The following is a 17,640-nucleotide window of genomic DNA, read 5'->3' as shown; positions in this document are numbered from 1 at the left end:
ACACGTGTCTACATCAAGCTACATGTCCACATCAGGTAAGTGCACATATGATACTTTGTATCATATATCTCTCCATGTTCACTATCAAATATTCACTCTCACAAGTCGGATCACGTATAACAGATTTAATGGCAAACACGAAAGTATAATAGATTTAATGGCAAACACGAAAGTTATTCATGCCCTATGCAGTTAATATCGGTGAATCGGTGATATATCAGTTATATCGGTCCCTTAGTAAAATATCGGTGTCATATATCGATCAAAATATCGGTACCAATATCATCGGCGATATTGACCGATATATCATCGATATTTGACCGATATAACCGATATATCACTGAATTATTGGTGTTAAATTGCTATAAAAATTACCGATATCCCACCGAGATAACCTATATTTCAAATATCGGTCCTTGACCGATGTCCGATATTTTACCGCATTAAGTTCATAGTTCATGCCTCTCTCAAGTGAGCTATTCATGACCCATCAAATTGAATGGACCCATCAAATTGAATCTATATATTGTCATAACAAGTGATAAGAAATCTTGAACCGATTCCAAATGGACAAAATGACTGGTATCAAACAAACAACAGCAATCATTGACACCAGCACCAACATCCCACCACCCACCGTCAACAACCTCTTCTCGCTTAGCGCCGCCACCTTGCAACCCAAGCTATTGATACAATAACTTCATGAACTAAAATCACGATTTAAAAAACAGCCATAAGAGGTTTGAACTTTTACTCTCTACATGTGAAGGTTTAAACTTTAAACTACCAAATAAAGTACGCCAAAACTTCTAACTTTCTAGTAATTTTCAAACAAAAACTTCAAATATTGCTATGCAAAAAACAGCATCTCAAAACGAAAAAAACCAAGATTCGGCAGTTTATTACGCACTCGACAAACAAGCAGGCGGGTCATCCACGCGTACTTACCGCACCGGCTGCTGGTTGTAGTGATTCTTCTCCTTCTTCTTAGCAGCTGCCAACCTAGCACTCCTTGCTGCCGCCTCACTAGCGGCAGCTCTGGCAGCAGCATCCACTTCTTTGTTGGACTTCTTCTTTTTAGCAGCAGCCACCTTCTTTATCTTCTCTTTATCAATTCCTGATAACCCTTCAGCCTTCTGTGATCCGGTAGCTTCTGATGCTGAATCCGCAATATCAAGCCTGGACCCGGTACCGGACCCGTTTGAGACCTGTTCTTTGGTATCCTTAGAAGACTTTTCTTTCTTCTTTTTCTTTTTAGCATTTTTGCTCTCGCCACCTGGCACGGTTTTGTCTTTCTTGTCGAGCTCTCCATTTCTGGTCTCAATCTTCTCTCCGGTACCACCTGGGAAAACAATGCATGAAGACTCGAAGATTACTTGCATATCAAGTAAAGTAATCGAAAACTAGATTAAAAAAAGTATTCGCTCGCTCATATTCTTTTGCAATAAATGGTTCTAATAATACGCCCCCCTTTAACTTGCAGGGTGTGGGATGGAGCCCCCCAGTTAAACAAAATAAAAAAAAAAAAAAAAGATTTCATTGGATTAAATCAAGTGGGCCCCACCTGAACATCTCATTCTTGGCGTTAACATGATGGAGCCCCCTCCTATAGCGCCCCTTGTTCAATAGGTGGGTGTGGGTGTATGGCGCAGGGTGGCGCTATAGGTGATGAGGTGGCACGATGGAGCACCCCACACCCTCCAGCCTTAGTGTTTTGCAAGTTGCAAAAGGTTACTTTTTTATTGGTAGAAGAGTATACTGATTTGTTAGCGTTAAATTGCTATAAGTATATAAATTCTACATGATATTATAATTACCGATCTCAAATATCAGTCCTTGACCGATATCCAATTTTTTACCGCATTAACTGCTTAGACAATCAGTATTAATAAGTAACTTGGTGACCAAAATCCGTGATAAATTGCAACTTAGATGAGAATGAATTTACCTCGTACAAGAAGATATATATGATCAAAATTTATACATGAATGAATCATTAGAGGAGGCATACCGCGAGAATCTTCTTGGCCACCGTTTTCAGCTAACCCTAGTTCTGCAAGCACCGCTTCAAGTTCAGCAAGTTCTTTCTTCTTTATCTCCTTCTTTGACAGCTGTCTGTCATTGTCTTTAGGTATAACCACCTCTTTTTCAGCAGGCTTTGGAAGAAAAACGGTTTCTTTCTCTGGTTCATGATCGTTTTCTTCATCGTTATCATCATCAATTTCATCAAGACCTTCATCTTCACTTTCACTTTCCTGAAAAAATATATAAATATACATACTCTTAAACAAAAGAATATATATTTGAACAATAACTGTTGTATATATCAATAAAAAATATTACTTTACGTATTCGTTCAATTTACATCTAGAGTTTGAAAACCCTAATAAATTCTTGTGAAGACGATTAATGACCAACAAAAAACCATATTCTTCACACGCATTCTAATCGATTCATGCGTTTTTTTATCTTTCTATTTTGACTAGCACAAGCCTATTTGTATGTTATAGGACTGCTAATAAATTTGGTGGCATTTTCCAAACAAAAGAAGAAAAAAAAAACTAGCTAAAAATCATGTTAAAGTAGTAAGGCTTGTGGACCAACATGTACTTTTGTAAAGATGAATAAAATGCCATAAAAGCAAATGATTTATTACTTTACCAAAAATGATATGAACTATATAACTTTCTGCAGTTATGATGTGACATAGAGGGTATACCACTCCTCAAGATAGTTGTAGAAAATGCTATATTGCCAGGAAAAAATAAGACACTGTTTAAAGTGCTCAATGAAATATCATACATGTACCCAAATACAGTAGTTAATTTAACTATAGGGCGAAAGAAAACAACAGCTATTGTTTAAACTTCAAATAAGGCAATTTTGACAAAATTACTTAAAATGGGCTGACTTAGATTTTATTTGATCCTCATCAATAGACGGAAAAAAAATCATACATCTATAACAAGATGCATAAGAATAATATCGTATATCAACCAACATATGAAGATTATGTAATTACCACGGCATTACAGAAAACAAACAAGATTCGAAACCATTATACTTGGAAGCTATGTAAACTTCATAGCAAGGTAAATAGGATACTTAAGTCAGAAACAAAAGATATAGCTGCAAATAAATGGAAAAGAAAGATTGTCATAACTTAAAAACAATGACTATAACCGTGCCCTAAAATCACCAAATACTAAAACTATACATCAAATATAATCTCACATATATTAAAATAATGTACTTACAAAATGAATAACAACAATAATAACAGCACATGAAATTTTCATTTATAATTGTAGCATAGGCAGAAACCAAATGTTTAAACCACTAGTACATGATCGATTACTGTGAACTCGACACTCAAAGCGCGGTAACCATTCTTTGAGTAAACTACTTCTGCTTATAACTGTCTAACGATTACTGTGAACTCAAGGCGCGGTAACCATTCTTTGAGTAACCTATTCTATATGTTACAAGTTAAAATTTCAACCTCTAAACACCATCTTCTGAACTACATTGTATGACAACTAATTATACTCATTTACACAATTTACTTATTTACTTTATTTCCTAAAAACTTAAACACCAAAACTTCCAAATAAATCATAAAACTAAAAACCATAGCTGTTAATAGCAAATAGCAACAAATAGCGATAAGGTACACCTATGCTACATAGAGAATAGCGATAATTGAAATAGTGATACGCTAGAATTTTTTTTTAAATAATATATGTATATTATATCAAAATAGCCTGGTATATCCGCTATTTTACATGTATATTTAACAAAAACCTAAAATCCAGTTATTTTATAGCAATAGTTTTTTTTTTGAAAGGTGAACTTCTTAATGGTGACCATTGTCACATCCGCAAATCGCGGACCCTCGCCAAGAACGTGGGCCCAGATAGCAAGGCCAGCGCTGGGTTAACCAGTCTTGGGTCGAAGGCTTTCCTCCGGAAACCGTACTGCCTCTACACGAGTTGCCTCGCTAGAGTAACAGCCGGATGAAAACCGGAGTGACGCTCAGGATCAAACCCTCCTCGGTAGGTTTTTCACCATCATTGCGCACGGGTGTCCTACCCCCTTTCGCCACAAGCGGGAGTCGAACCGGTGACCTCTAGGAGGACAAACCGGCCCCCAACCACTGGGCTATGAAGGAAGGACTTATAGCAATAGTTAATCGCTGGTTATATTTAGAAAAACAAAATTTATGACTGAATACCTATACGCTATTTATGGCTAGATACCCGACTTTCGACCTATGCGCTATTAGCTATACCGAACATAGAGACCGGTATTGACAACTATGCTAAAAACTAACATGTAAACAATACCTCAACTGGAGTCTCATTCCCCTTACTCTTCCCCTCCTGCATCCCACCACTACCACCACCCCAAACCGGAGGCGGAGCAGTAGTGGCATAATAATCATCATCATCCTCATCATCAACATCCGCCCATGACTTCACCGTTAACGGCGCCGGAGCCCAAAACACCTGCTCCTTCTCCACCTTACTCTCCTTATCCTTCTTCTTCCCCTTTTTCGAACTCCCCTGCTCTTTATCAGACTTCTTCTTCTTCTTCAAGCTTCCAAGTGCAGCAAAAACATTCGTACTGTTAATCGCTATCGGATCATCCTTTCTCATTCCACCTCCAACCATTTTTCTTCACAAAATTCAACACTAATCTTCACCAGATCCAAACTATCAAACTGTTTATAAACGTTCACAAAATATATAAAAAAAACTAGGGTTTTATTGTCGAAAAACTTTGTATATGTGAATATATGTGTGTATATATGTGCAATATACACCTATGAAATTCGAGCCTAAATTTCGGAACGATTAATCGAGTAATGATGAAACTGAAACCTAATTTTTACGATGAATGTGTTTACGTGACGAGATGTTGATGTTTGGTGAAGAAGGAAGCTCCGATGCGATGAAATTTGGATCGGAAGTGAAAGTGATCGGAAAAGCTAGGGTTTTCAGAGGATGATTAGGTGGTTGGTTGTGTTTGATGATTTTAGGTATGAGAGTGGTGGTGTAAAGGGGTAATGGGTATGTGAACGGTTGCGGTTTTTGTCTATCGGGTTTAATAATCTCAACCGTCCATTTTTAGATTATTACATAGTGGTTTAATCTTAGGAAGAGGATCATTTCTAGTATAACGACTCGATGAAGTGAAAACGAGAGAGGAATATTTCTAGTATAACGGCTTGATGAAGAGAAAAAAACGAAAAGTAGTGACTAAAAAGACATTAAGAGGCATTTAACCGTTACACATTATTATAAAGAAGCGTTATAATGCTCATGTGGTGAAAAATGTTTTTTGATGAGCATTAACAACTACAATGGTCTTAGAAGTTTACTGGTTTTTTTATGGTCTTGTGGGTAGGCACCGTCAGTGTTTTGCTGGTTCTAGGGTACTTGGGTGTAGAACTGGCATGATAATACAGGATTGGACGGGGCTAGGATAATACACTTGGGTGCATTCATTGACGTTCTCGTCCTCTAGATGTGGTACGTATAATTCTCCAGGTCAGGTAGGTACCCCATCATCTGAATTAGGGATGTGTTGTTCCTCAATTCTTAGCTGGCCAAACACATGGTCAAATGCTTAGTTCCATTCTTCGTCACCATTCGTCATCCCAGATTCTTAGTTTGCTAAACTATTGCTCAAATGCAGCTTGACGAGAAAGGTTTGCAACTACACGAGGAGGGTTTATGATAGGGTCACGACCCGCCCCTCCTGATCCACGTATGTTCAGGATGAAAAGAAGATAACCTTACTTCCTAAATTAGCCATCAATACTGAGGGCCACCGAACTTTGTCTGTTCATACCCTTCTTAATTCAGAATCACACAAATCAAAGGCTTCCAAAGAGTTTCTTATCCAGATCAGGCGCGACGAAGAGAACGAACCCACCCCTCCTGATCCACGTATGTTAATCAATTCTAAAGGTGAAAGTGATATTCCAAGTTTGAGGGCAAACTTTTCACAAGAAGGGGAGGATGATAGGGTCGTGACCCACAGGCCAGCACACTCAAGCCCAAGTCTACTGAGCCCGAACCCAAGTCAGAAATGGATCAACTTGGCCCAGCTGGAATACCCAATCACTTAGCTGCATGCACCAGTTGAACTCCCCACGTTTACTCCACAACATTTAGTTGTTATTTTAATTTTATTAATGTTCCAGTTTATTTTCTTTTATTTTGAAGTTGTCAAGAAAACAGTTGTTTATTATTCCAAAAGAGTAGGAAATGTGGGAGGTAGTGGTTGGTTAGTTTCTTTCTTTCACAATTATGTACTGGAAAACTAGAAAATGAAAGGCAATTTTTTTTGAGTTTTCTAAAATTCGTATTCTCTGCATTCAGGGAGTATTTGTTTTTTTTCCATTGCTATCCTAATTTTTGGCAGCAATTAGGAGGTAATCTTGGAAGATTAACTTTGAATTTTCGTGGTGTGTCTGTATTGTGAATTCAGGTTAATAATTTGCCCAACGGAACTCGCGAGTGGTGAATTTGTAGCTCGTCGGGTCGTTGTATTTAGCACCTTGATCAATTGTCGGGTATTTTTCGACCTAGTAGTTAAGCTTGTGCCTATCAGTTTACAGTTGGAACGATGTGAGGGTTTGAACCCCATTGTGGGCATTTAGGTGGTGTAATATTACGGAGTGTGTGACGTGCTAAAAAAGCTAACAGCTTCAAAGCACAACTTTAATTTTACAAAATGTGCTTGAACCCCATTATGGGTATTTGGTTAAGCTAAACCCCTCAATTACACCCCATGAAAAAAGAATCCCAGGCCCACCACTGCACTTAATATTATGAAGCGCAACTCCGAAAACTCAAAGATATTAGGAAACGTTTACACAAATCACCCTTTAGAATTTGATTATCAAATGACACTTGTATAGGTATCAGGTATCTTTAAATAAAATGACACTTGTATAGGTATTAGATATCTTTAAATAAAGTCATAAGAAAATTTAATATTTGTTCATACGTATAGAGGAAAATTAAATATTTTTTAAGAATAACTAAAACTAGTAAACTATAATCTCACATAAATTGGCTACTACATTTTGGAGATGTAATTTTATATGCACGTTCAGAAAATCAAGCTAATACATTCAATTTTTAACCACCAAAGAATATCGAAGTAGTGATCAATGTGAAATTAAAGAGAGTAATTATGCGGGTCACGAACTAGTTTACAACTATCAACGTGAAAGGTACAATCAAAAACAGATGTCACAATGGATATGCAACTATGTGATAGACGATCAAAATCGACATGAAACATTAATTAGGCGACGAAAAACAAGAAAATCATAAGGAATACAATTAATACAAAAAATATCTTTATCATAAGCCACCTGTTGGATGATATGCTATTGAGGTACCTCATAAGTTGTCCTTGTGCACCTTCTACATTTGCTAGGGTATCTTCCATGTTCTCATCGATCCTGACAAGCCAGTTAAGACGTTTTCATTGTATGAAAATATTCGAAAGAAACAAAAACGGAAAATAATCATCCACGTAAGCTTTTTTTTAATACTTGGAACCATGGTTATTAAAGGCGTTAGGCGATTTCAAGGCGCATAGGTCTCGCCTGTGGCCTAGGCGCAAAAAAAGCGCGGGCCTGATAAAAAAAGCGCACAATAAAAGAAACTTAAAATATTTTTATATAATAGAAAGTTAATACTATTCTTCAAATAAAATAAAACTAAAGCTATTATATAACTTTATATCGTCTATTTAGTACCAAAAGTTATAAATGCGTAGAAAACTAGTTTTCGTTAGATAAAAGTATGAAATCTAGCTGGAATCTTGCCAGAATTTAAAGAATTTGGCTGGAAACTCTCCGGAATCTGGGGAATCTCACTTGAATATGCGCATGAACCATCACCTGGAGAATTAAAGCGCAATTGCCTTGACTTAAGGCGCAATTGCCTCGCCTTGCTAGGAAATTGGGCCTAGGCGCAAGAGGCGATGGCTTTTAACAACTATGCTTGGAACGTCAATTCATCAAATTTTGACAGGTTTAAGGGGTAGCAAGTCATTTAAAAAAAGTTAAGGTGAAGATGTAATTTCAAAATTCTGAATCACACAATTTCAGCAACTATAGCGGTACCACGATACAGTTTTTAACTAATGATGGGAGCAAACTACTAAAGGCTAGCGGTGAAAATGGGTGGGTCGGGTAAGTTGGTAACGGGTCAGACAGGTGTCAAAATTTAGTTTAACTTTTCTAAATAACTAGTTTTTCAAAATCCATATACAAGAGTTATATTATATCAATAATGATCAAAATTTTAGAATAAAATGATTTAGAAATAGAGGAAAGTACACGGATTATCCCTGTGGTTTACCAAAATTTTGGATTTGGTCCCTAGCTTTCCAAAAGTACAAGGATGGTCCCTATGGTTTGCACTTTGTAACACATTTAGTCCCTTGCCAACAAATCTAAAGGTTTCCGCAGGTCCAAGTTAGGGACTAAATGTGTTACATAGTGCAAACCACTAGGACCATCCATATGACTTTTGGCCAAGTTGGGGACTAAATGCGTTACAAAGAGTAAACCACCGGGGCCATCCGAGTACTTTTGAAAAGGACCAAATCCAAACTTTTGGTAAACCATAGGGACCATCCGCGTAGTTTACTTTAGAAATACAAACTTTACTATGGAAGCCGTAGCATATTATCATAAGTTGAAAAGAAAGTCAAAGTCAAAAGTCAATGGCAAGTAATAAGGTATTATTTCACATAATCTACCTGATTACCCCACAATTAATATGTCATTAACTCATGCATTTATTGAGGTAAATATTTTTTAGTTTTTATAATGAAACTAACCTTATTGCAAGTTCCCCTTGCTGAGAAACCATGGTTGCCAACTGTGTAAAAATGCCACCCAACTCGTGAATGGTTGACTCAACATTGTGAAGAGCCTCAGCCCTACTCTGCATGTAACTATCTTGTAGTGGGACCATCTGTTGCTGTTGTTGACCTTGTTGCTGTTGTAGCAATGGCTGAGATTCTCCATCGGCCTGCTTCCTGGAAAGTCAAAGTCAAACACATAATCAGGGAGTTACCAAAATATATCTAAGGTTATTGGTACATATGGTAATTTCAACCCATTTACTCGTGAATTAGTCGACACAGGTTATGACTTATTCTAAGATCAAATAAAATAGAGTAAAGTAGATGGATGGTCTCTGTGGTTTGCCAAAAATTTGGATTTGGTCCCTAGCTTTCCAAAAGTACACGGATGGTCCCTGTGGTTTGCACTTTGTAACGCATTTAGTCCCCGACGAACAAATCTAAAGGTTTTAGCATGTCCAGGTTAGGCACTAAATGCGTTACAAAGTGCAAACCACAGGGACCATCCATATACTTTTGAAAAAAGTTAGGGACTAAATACATTACAAAATGCAAAACACTGGGACCATCCATGTACTTTTGAAAAAAGTTGGGGACTAAAGGCATTACAAAGTGCAAAAGACAGGGACCATCCATGTTATGTACTTTTGAAAAAAGTTGGGGACTAAATGCGATACAAAGTGCAAACCACAAAGACCATTTGTGTACTTTTGGAAAGCTAGGGACCAAATCCAAAATTTTGGTAAACCACAAGGACCATCTGTGTACTTTACTCAATAAACATAGCTTAAAATAAAACGGGTCGTATGATACAATGTCGTTCAAAGTATATTTTTTATGGGATGTGGTTTCTCCACAACACATATCGATTGGTACACCACAAACATTTTGAGTTTGACATATACTTTTTTTGGTATTCAAATTAATGTACAAAAAAGTGATTTGGTCAACCGACCCATACTAAAAAATCATCCTTTTTGACCTGAACACATTACCCAACCTGTCTGTTTTGTCACCTCTAAAAAATCATTGATCTATAAACTTCCATACTAATATGATCATTCGGAAAATGGGCACTAAATGACTTGATAAATTCAACAAAATGGGAACAAAGGTTGTTTTGATTTTACCTGGGAAATAGCGGTGATGAATTTGAGGAGTTATTAACCCAAGGAGGCGGTGAAGTTAAAGCATTAGAAGTTGATTTGTTAGCTATGGGACGTTGGCGGGCAAATGGATTAGCGGAATCTTTTGAAGTATTTGCAGAAAACAACTGTCTTCTGTTTTCATGAACCTTCAAATTCTGCAGACAAAACATCACAAGTTTGACTAAAATAAGGCATGTGAAGAAAGACGACACATCAGTGATAAAAAAACAAGTTGTTAGATACTTAGATAAGTAATGCATCGAATGCACACCTCTGTTCGCATAGTAAGGACTTCCTTGAACTCTTTTGTGGCCCCCATCAGACGATTCTTCAGATTATCAACAACTGTAGTTGAATGGGTAGATGTGTCAGTTGAAATGCTTTCATTTTCATTTTGTGAATTGCAAACAAGCTGCAAATCGACAACAGCTGCATTAAGGGCGGTAATATCCTGCTTGATGACAGCTGTCAGTTCTTGAATCTCCATCGTTGGATCGTCAAAAACAGAGGTCCTTTTTGCCACTGGAAAGACGGATGGAGATCATGTCAAAACTCGGTTCAAAAGATAAATGGCGCATTTATAAACATTTAGGCAAGTATTTTACATGGTGCAAAAGATAACAGAATCTTAGATGATTACAGTAGCACATGTTTATTTGGTTTCAACACTTGCATGATCCACTCAAATGTATTACACATTAACCACAACACAAAGATAGCAAATGTGTTACAACTTATTCTGCCAAACAGCCATCATATTAATAGGCCATCTGATAACCCCATTGGCAAATATACATTAAAGTGCCCTAATCAGCTAATAATCTATTAGTGCATCATTAGGTTGTGTTGGTTATATATAGAAACAAAATGTATCATCTAATTCCCAAATGTCTAACGATGAGGTTTCATTATCCTACTACCCTAACTAGGAACTGATCCCTATGTTAATGAGTTAATCCACCATGTAATTCGGGACTTACCTCTGCCCCAAAACAACGCGTAATAAATTAACAATCCATTAATCTCTAGAAAAACAAGTTAGTTTTCAAATGATCTTTTTTTTTTTTTTTTGAAGTCCTGTCACCTATGGAAAAGTTATTCAATGGTTTAGGAGTTTAATCTGAGAAAAACTATGTTGATACATAACAGGTTACCTAAGAAGCTTACAAGCATAGTTTCCATGTGTATTTCTTAGTTTGTTGATGCAAAAGGTCCATCTTCCACATAACCTATGGTATCTTGCTTGATTTTTATAACATTATTACTTTGTTTAACATTGTTTATATATAATATCAAGTATCATCATCATCATCATCATCATCATCATCATCATCATCATCATCATCATCATCATACTCAGTAAATCCCACCAATAGCAAAGCTAGGGTAGGGTCTGAGGAGGGTAAGATGTAGACAGCCTTACCTCTACCCCGTAGGAATAGAGAGGCTGCTTCCAGTGAGACCCCCCGGCTCGATAGTAGCTTTGCATCAAGCCTTGGACATAAGGCACATGACACTCAACAACCGGGACAAAGGCCGATTAGTGCATGTATCCCCATGTCTTTCGGCTATCAACGCCACCACACAATGCATGATTAACCGTCCATCGCTTTTAACGTTATTTTCACGAAATTAGTAAAATAACGTTAAAATTAGTGCAATTTCACTTTTGCTCCCTGAGCGCCCACACATATATACATTATATGCGCACACCGCAAGCGGGGCGTTATATAATATCAAGTGTATATATACTATAGTTGCATACAAACATTCATGATGAGTATATAAACCTGTTAATCTCCAACAATCAAGTTATAACCCACAATTAGGTGCACACACAGGAACAAACTTCAAGCACTACACAAATACAACTGTAGATTTCTATTAATACTTACAGCTATTACTATTGCATTCAAAATTTTCATAACATCAATCAACAATGGATCTAGAAATACTAAAATCATACTCTAGCAACACTCACATTTCGCAAGTTTCGCAAGCTTCTGCGACGTCTGATGAATCCCGTACCCAATTTTGGAAGCTCTCTTGTTGAATTCCGTCTGAAACGCAACCTTCGATCTCGATCCGTCAGCTTTAGATGATCCTCCAGCACCACCACTACCACCACCACCGCCGTTGTTCGCTCCATTTGACGATTTTCTTAACCTCTCAGTTATGGCGGAAAACTCATGTGTTCGATCTCTGTACGACGAACCTTGTGCGGATTTCAGATTCATCGTATGATAGTGCGTGTTTATGGATCCGATCGAAGAGTTTGATCCTGAATTAGGTGAGCGATTTCAGGAGCATGATGTTTGACTGTGCATTGAATTGAATCAAAACCCTAGATCATCTCAATTTTCAGATCGAGATGGAAACCGACAAGGGGTTTGTTGAGTCTATTTGAATGTTGAGATTGATCGAGATCGTTAACAGTTCTTTTCGGGTTTCTTTCCAACCCGAAAACATTATGTATTAAGGTGTAGGGATGGGCAAATCCCGATCCCGATACCATACCGTCCCGATACCGACAAATCCCGATCCCGAATTTTGTGAAAACTAGGTACCGATACCGATACCGAAATACGTCGGTTCGGTACGGTATCGGTACGGTGTCGGTATTTTGAGGGTAAAATTCGGTATTATACCGATACCATACCGTACCGATACCCAAAAAACCTAAAAGTGGATACCGAAACCGATACCGAAACGGCTTCGGTATGGTATTTTCGGGATCGGGATCGGGATGGGATCGGGATGGGATCGGTATTTGATACCACTTGCTCATCCCTATTAAGGTGTAATGAGTGGTTAGACATTTGAATCAACTAATGAGAGTGTGTCATGTTGTGATATTAAAGTGGTAAATTATGCTCAAAGTGTTGACAATGGTTAGACACTTGGTGAAGTGGTAAACCTTTTTTTTTTTTTTTAAAAAGAAAAAAGTGTGATTGATTGAGAGATGGCATGAACCCTACCCACACACCCCCTCTCTCCTTCCTCCCCTCACCGCATCGTCATCCCTTCACCGATGTTTAATGAAACCGAGTGGCAAAGGGGGTTGGCGGCGGTGTTACCGCGTGGCAAACCCCCTTGTCGAACCACTTTACCGCACCACTCCTAACACCCTAACCAGCAATAACTCGAATTTGTACGGTTTAGTGAAAACGTACATAAAAATAAGCACGAAGACGTATTATATCTGAGCCTACTCATTTCAAAACCAAAAATTACATCGAAACGTAAATAAACTTGAATATATACTGTAAACGTACATAAAAATAAGCAGGTAAAATTCGATTACAAAGTTTTTATAAAGTTGAGGGTTGTAAGTGTTAATGTTAAAAGTTGAGAGATAAAAGTAAAGGAAAAAGCAAAAAAAGAAACGAAAAAGACAAAAAATGGGCCAATCAAATGGAGGAAGTGTAGACGAAAGTTGTGATTTTAGTTATATATAATATAATATAATATAAGATAGCTGAAGAAAAATATGTTTAATGTTGTGGTTGTTTGTAAATATTTTATGAGATTAGATTAATCCCATCTAATATGTCAAAAGTTAGAATTATGATAATCCAAATTTCATTATTTACAATTACAATCTAAAAATATATATCAGAATCATACTCTAGAGTCTAGTTTTAATGGCTAAAGATTTTGTAGTTTAATCAACCCAAAAGTAGTGAGTGTTGAGTTTATTACAATTTGTAATTTGTAATGTAACTAATGATTTGAATTAGGCTTAATCCAACTAACGTTCGGAGCATAACCCTTTGATCCAAAGGACTTGTCTCTTCTAACCTCTCTTGATTTACATCAATTCACACTCATCATCTTCATTAGTCTATCATATCATCGCATATACGTAATATACATAAATACATACATTGACTTGATCACCAGAAGTTGGTGTCAAAACCAAGGCCTGAAGACTTATTTAACGAGTTTCCTCCTTGTTGCAGCTTCATATCGGACTCAAGATGTCTAGATTACTACAAGACGATAATTGTTACTTTAAGATTTGGCACCATCCAAAACCATATATACATAAATACATATAAACGTTGAGACTGTTATATCAACATGGGCAGAGCTTAGTGTAGGCCAGGGGTGGCCCCGACCCCCACCCTTTTCGCTTCGTATTGTAAATTTTATCAAAAATTCTCAAAAAGTTTATATGTATTGAGCCCCACACACACCACACACACTATTTGAAAAGTTGAAGCTCCGACGCTATATATCAATAATAAAAGTTGTATTGTTTTTTTATTCATTTATTTAAGTTGTAATAAAACTTCAAAAGATTTGAATGAATCATTTATAATCATCTATAATATTTGATACATGAATGTAAAGAATTTTCAAAAACCATTCCATGTTTCAACCACTTTAAAAAGTAAAGTAAACTAAAAAAATAAAAGAATGTGGAAGTATAAGTGTTAGAAACTAAACCAATTAATTGGGATCCTATGTCAATAACACTATTGTCTTCTATAGAATATGATTATTAATATTTTAAAAAGAAAAGTTATGACATCTATTTATAGCAAACTTTAAACTGATAGTAAAACCTTGAACCATTCTAATTTTATAAAGCTTTATTTAGACTACTGGTACAATAAATAAACTTTATATTCTTAGGTAAAAGTTGTATAAATCCATATCTTGAAATTATGTTATATTACAGTTTAGAAAACCTACTAAAAATAAAACTATGATCAAAAGAAAATCATAATGCTAAGAAACAAGAAGCAAGAACACAATGCAACCTTCAAGAACACCCAACAAAACCTTCAAAACTTTCCTATGAACCGGCACCACCAAAGTACCATAAGCAATCGTCACCGGAAACCGACATTCACCCACCGACGGATCCTCCCTAGTGACGATCCCTAACCCCGAAAACTCACACGCCCAATCACTCTGATCATTAAGTTGATAATACATATTAAAAGCAAACGAAGCGTTTCCCGCCAAACTTAAATGGTTACACGATGACCCGTAGCCTAACGATGTACAATCCGATAAGCTACACGCGTAATCAATCTCCTTAGCCAGCCCGTTAAGTTCTTTAACACGAGGATTTAACACACACCACTTTCGGCTCATGTATCGCACCCCTAAAACCGGGGCTAACCCTTTGTTTCTTTTGGACCCGGTTAAGTCCAATTGGTATTTCGGTTTACCATTGTATTCGAATATGCCCCAATGTGTCTCAAATGACCCTGGAGCTATACTCTTCTTGTTTTCATCTAGAAGGCTAAAAAGGTAAATTTCCAACGGCCCGATTCTAACTGGGGTACCTTTCGACCCCATTACGTGGTTGATCACACCTTGGTTAAATCTTTTCGCGGATTTTACATTCGCGTGTATGTCCCCATCCGTGGGCCACCCGATTTCACCAACGATGATTTTCATATCAGGGTAACCTGCTTTTGTTAGAGAAGCCACCAATGTGTCGTAATTTGCATCAAACACATTGGTGTACAAATAATTCCCGTCTTTAAGTGGTCTATTTGACCCATCAAAGAACGCGAAATCCATAGGAAAATACGGGTTACCATAGAGACTAAGAAACGGGTAAATATTGACCGTAAAAGGGGCATCATTCGAATAAAGAAACTCAACGATTTCAATCGTTGCATCTTTGATATCTAACCGGAAGTCACCGGCTGATGGAACCGGGTTGGACTCTGGTGACTCGTATATATCCGCGTTTAACGGGACAGTGGCTTTGATTTTGGACCCAAAACCGGCCCGGATAAGGGCATTTTGGACATTTTTTAACGCGGGTAATGTGATTTGTAGATATGTCGCATTGTACGCTCTGAGGAATGGCTCGTTTCCGACTGCAACGTACCTGAAACGATCAGTTGAATTCGTTTAAATTGATTTATATACCCTTACTTGATATCAAGATTACACACATTGTATACAACACAAGGTTTATATAATTATATCAAAATAAAACATTATATAACAGCTAATGGCCTCTTTGCCTAGTGACATCAGGTGTTTATCTTTATCTGTACTAAAGTCGTACATGTTCAAGTCCATAAAACGGGCATTAAGTAACTTTTTAGAAGTATATTTCATGGGTATGTGTTCGCTGTTAAAAAAAAATACAAAAACATGACTAGCAACTAGCAAATGACATATATGCCCTTACTTGATATTAACACCACCAGGATAAGCATAAGTAGTAATATTAGCATCAACCCAATAATCAGCATAACTTGGATCTTGACTCAAATCCAACAACATGAAATTAGGGATGCCCACCATCACCTCAATCTCCGATCCAATGAGCGCTTCCATGATCCGTTTCTCCGCTTCGAAGAGCTTCACCTTCTTAAACCCGTTCGCTCTCATCATCTCCACCACCTTCTCCGGCGGCAACTGGTGGCTCGTCATGGTGCCCCAGTTAACTCCCACACCAAGATTTGGATCCAAACCCGAACAACTAACAAACGATATAAACGTCGTCGAAAAACATAGAAGTATTGTCATGATCATGATCATTTTTGGTGATGGAATGTTGGTTTGTGTATTAAGTTGTAGGGGGGAAGGGGGGGGGGGGGGTACTAAATAGTGAAAGTGGCTTGTGTGAATTAGTTATATATGTATATGTATGAGGAATGCCATGCAAGTTTGTGTGTGGTGTCACACTCAATAAGTGTGTCTTTTCATTCATCTTTTAGTGTTATACTTTATTTCGTCACCAAAATGACTTTCTTTTGGTAGTTTTCCATATGGATTAACTTCAACCTTTTTGTGCATAGTTGTTAGGATTGTGTGAAAATAGGTCTTGACAAATAACACATGTTTGGTTTCAATCTTTTATAAAGTATTTGCTAAATGGGTACATGGTATATGGTACATTTAACAAGAGATGAATCTCCTTGAAAAGTTTAATATTTATTTTTTCTTTTAATTTTTGTTTAACATTTAATTTAGTTTTTCTTTAGTAACATGTAATATTTAATATTTTTTAAACCTAACTACATACTTCTATATATATATATATATATATATATATATATATATATATATATATATATTGTCAAGGTATCAATATAAAATTTATTTAAACCCGGGTTTTATACAAAATTTACAAGACCAAAATATAAACTAGCCAAGTTCAGGCTTAGTATTTAGCTTGGTAGAGAGATCTTGAGCCAAGATGGCTCATAGAAATTTGAGCTCGAACCTAAGTTAAGCATGGGCAACAAGAGCTACGCTTGTGAAGAGCTCTAGTTCTCGGTTGTGCATTTTATAGACCTGGTTATCGACGTTTTTGAATAATTGTAGAGTTTTTTTTTTCTGGTTTGGTTCTCAACCGAAAGCGTATAAGTTTTTATTGTTCTAATTTCTAAACATAAGATATTTTTATTACTTTAATGTTTTCTAAACTAAGAAACAACTTGATACCCAATTGATCAAAGATTTAAATCAATATAGAGTTGATAACCTACTAATGATCAACACAAACTAGAAACAACTTGACCAGGGGCAGATTTAGAGGCTATTTACGGGTTCCTAGGAACCCAGTCGATTTGGAAAAAAGCGTTTTTTTTGTAGTGTAAACCTT

The 17,640-nt window shown here is 36.8% G+C and overlaps 3 protein-coding genes across 3 annotated transcripts; all 3 read right to left on the bottom strand.

Moving 5' to 3' along the window:
* Positions 1–703: 703 nt before the first annotated feature.
* LOC110886850 (general transcription factor IIF subunit 1) lies at positions 704–5,084 on the bottom strand. Its single transcript, XM_022134703.2, has 3 exons — positions 4,347–5,084; positions 2,012–2,255; positions 704–1,342 (listed from the first exon to the last, which is right to left on the bottom strand). The coding sequence occupies exons 1-3, from the start codon at positions 4,671–4,673 to the stop codon at positions 945–947; spliced, it is 969 nt and encodes a 322-aa protein (XP_021990395.1). The 5' UTR covers positions 4,674–5,084; the 3' UTR covers positions 704–944.
* Positions 5,085–7,169: 2,085 nt separating this feature from the next.
* On the bottom strand, positions 7,170–12,441 carry LOC110886849 (syntaxin-32). The gene is made up of 5 exons (XM_022134702.2): positions 12,031–12,441; positions 10,321–10,571; positions 10,032–10,204; positions 8,875–9,075; positions 7,170–7,483 (listed from the first exon to the last, which is right to left on the bottom strand). Exons 1-5 carry the CDS (start codon positions 12,284–12,286, stop codon positions 7,324–7,326), a joined length of 1,041 nt encoding a protein of 346 aa, XP_021990394.1. The 5' UTR covers positions 12,287–12,441; the 3' UTR covers positions 7,170–7,323.
* A 2,329-nt stretch (positions 12,442–14,770) lies between these two features.
* On the bottom strand, positions 14,771–16,616 carry LOC110886848 (glucan endo-1,3-beta-glucosidase 8). Its single transcript, XM_022134701.2, has 2 exons — positions 16,219–16,616; positions 14,771–15,909 (listed from the first exon to the last, which is right to left on the bottom strand). Exons 1-2 carry the CDS (start codon positions 16,569–16,571, stop codon positions 14,787–14,789), a joined length of 1,476 nt encoding a protein of 491 aa, XP_021990393.1. The 5' UTR covers positions 16,572–16,616; the 3' UTR covers positions 14,771–14,786.
* Between the last annotated feature and the right edge of the window lie 1,024 nt (positions 16,617–17,640).

Source organism: Helianthus annuus, chromosome 10 (assembly GCF_002127325.2).
Source record: "Helianthus annuus cultivar XRQ/B chromosome 10, HanXRQr2.0-SUNRISE, whole genome shotgun sequence".
Taxonomy (NCBI): Eukaryota; Viridiplantae; Streptophyta; class Magnoliopsida; order Asterales; family Asteraceae; genus Helianthus; species Helianthus annuus.
This window is presented reverse-complemented; position numbering and strand designations above follow the sequence as displayed.

Excerpts from the sequence above, each read along its gene's own strand:
- LOC110886850 (XM_022134703.2), bottom strand. The coding sequence starts at position 4,673 with ATGGTTGGAGGTGGAATGAGAAAGGATGATCCGATAGCGATTAACAGT. Across the intron at positions 2,256-4,346 it reads GGAATGAGACTCCAGTTGAG|GAAAGTGAAAGTGAAGATGA; the intron begins GTATTGTTTACA and ends ATATTTTTTCAG. Across the intron at positions 1,343-2,011 it reads TGGCCAAGAAGATTCTCGCG|GTGGTACCGGAGAGAAGATT; the intron begins GTATGCCTCCTC and ends TTGTTTTCCCAG.
- LOC110886849 (XM_022134702.2), bottom strand. The coding sequence starts at position 12,286 with ATGAATCTGAAATCCGCACAAGGTTCGTCGTACAGAGATCGAACACAT. Across the intron at positions 10,572-12,030 it reads GCTTGCGAAACTTGCGAAAT|TGGCAAAAAGGACCTCTGTT; the intron begins GTGAGTGTTGCT and ends CCGTCTTTCCAG. Across the intron at positions 9,076-10,031 it reads TCATCACCGCTATTTCCCAG|GAAGCAGGCCGATGGAGAAT; the intron begins GTAAAATCAAAA and ends TTGACTTTCCAG.
- LOC110886848 (XM_022134701.2), bottom strand. The coding sequence starts at position 16,571 with ATGATCATGATCATGACAATACTTCTATGTTTTTCGACGACGTTTATA. Across the intron at positions 15,910-16,218 it reads CCTGGTGGTGTTAATATCAA|GTACGTTGCAGTCGGAAACG; the intron begins GTAAGGGCATAT and ends TGATCGTTTCAG.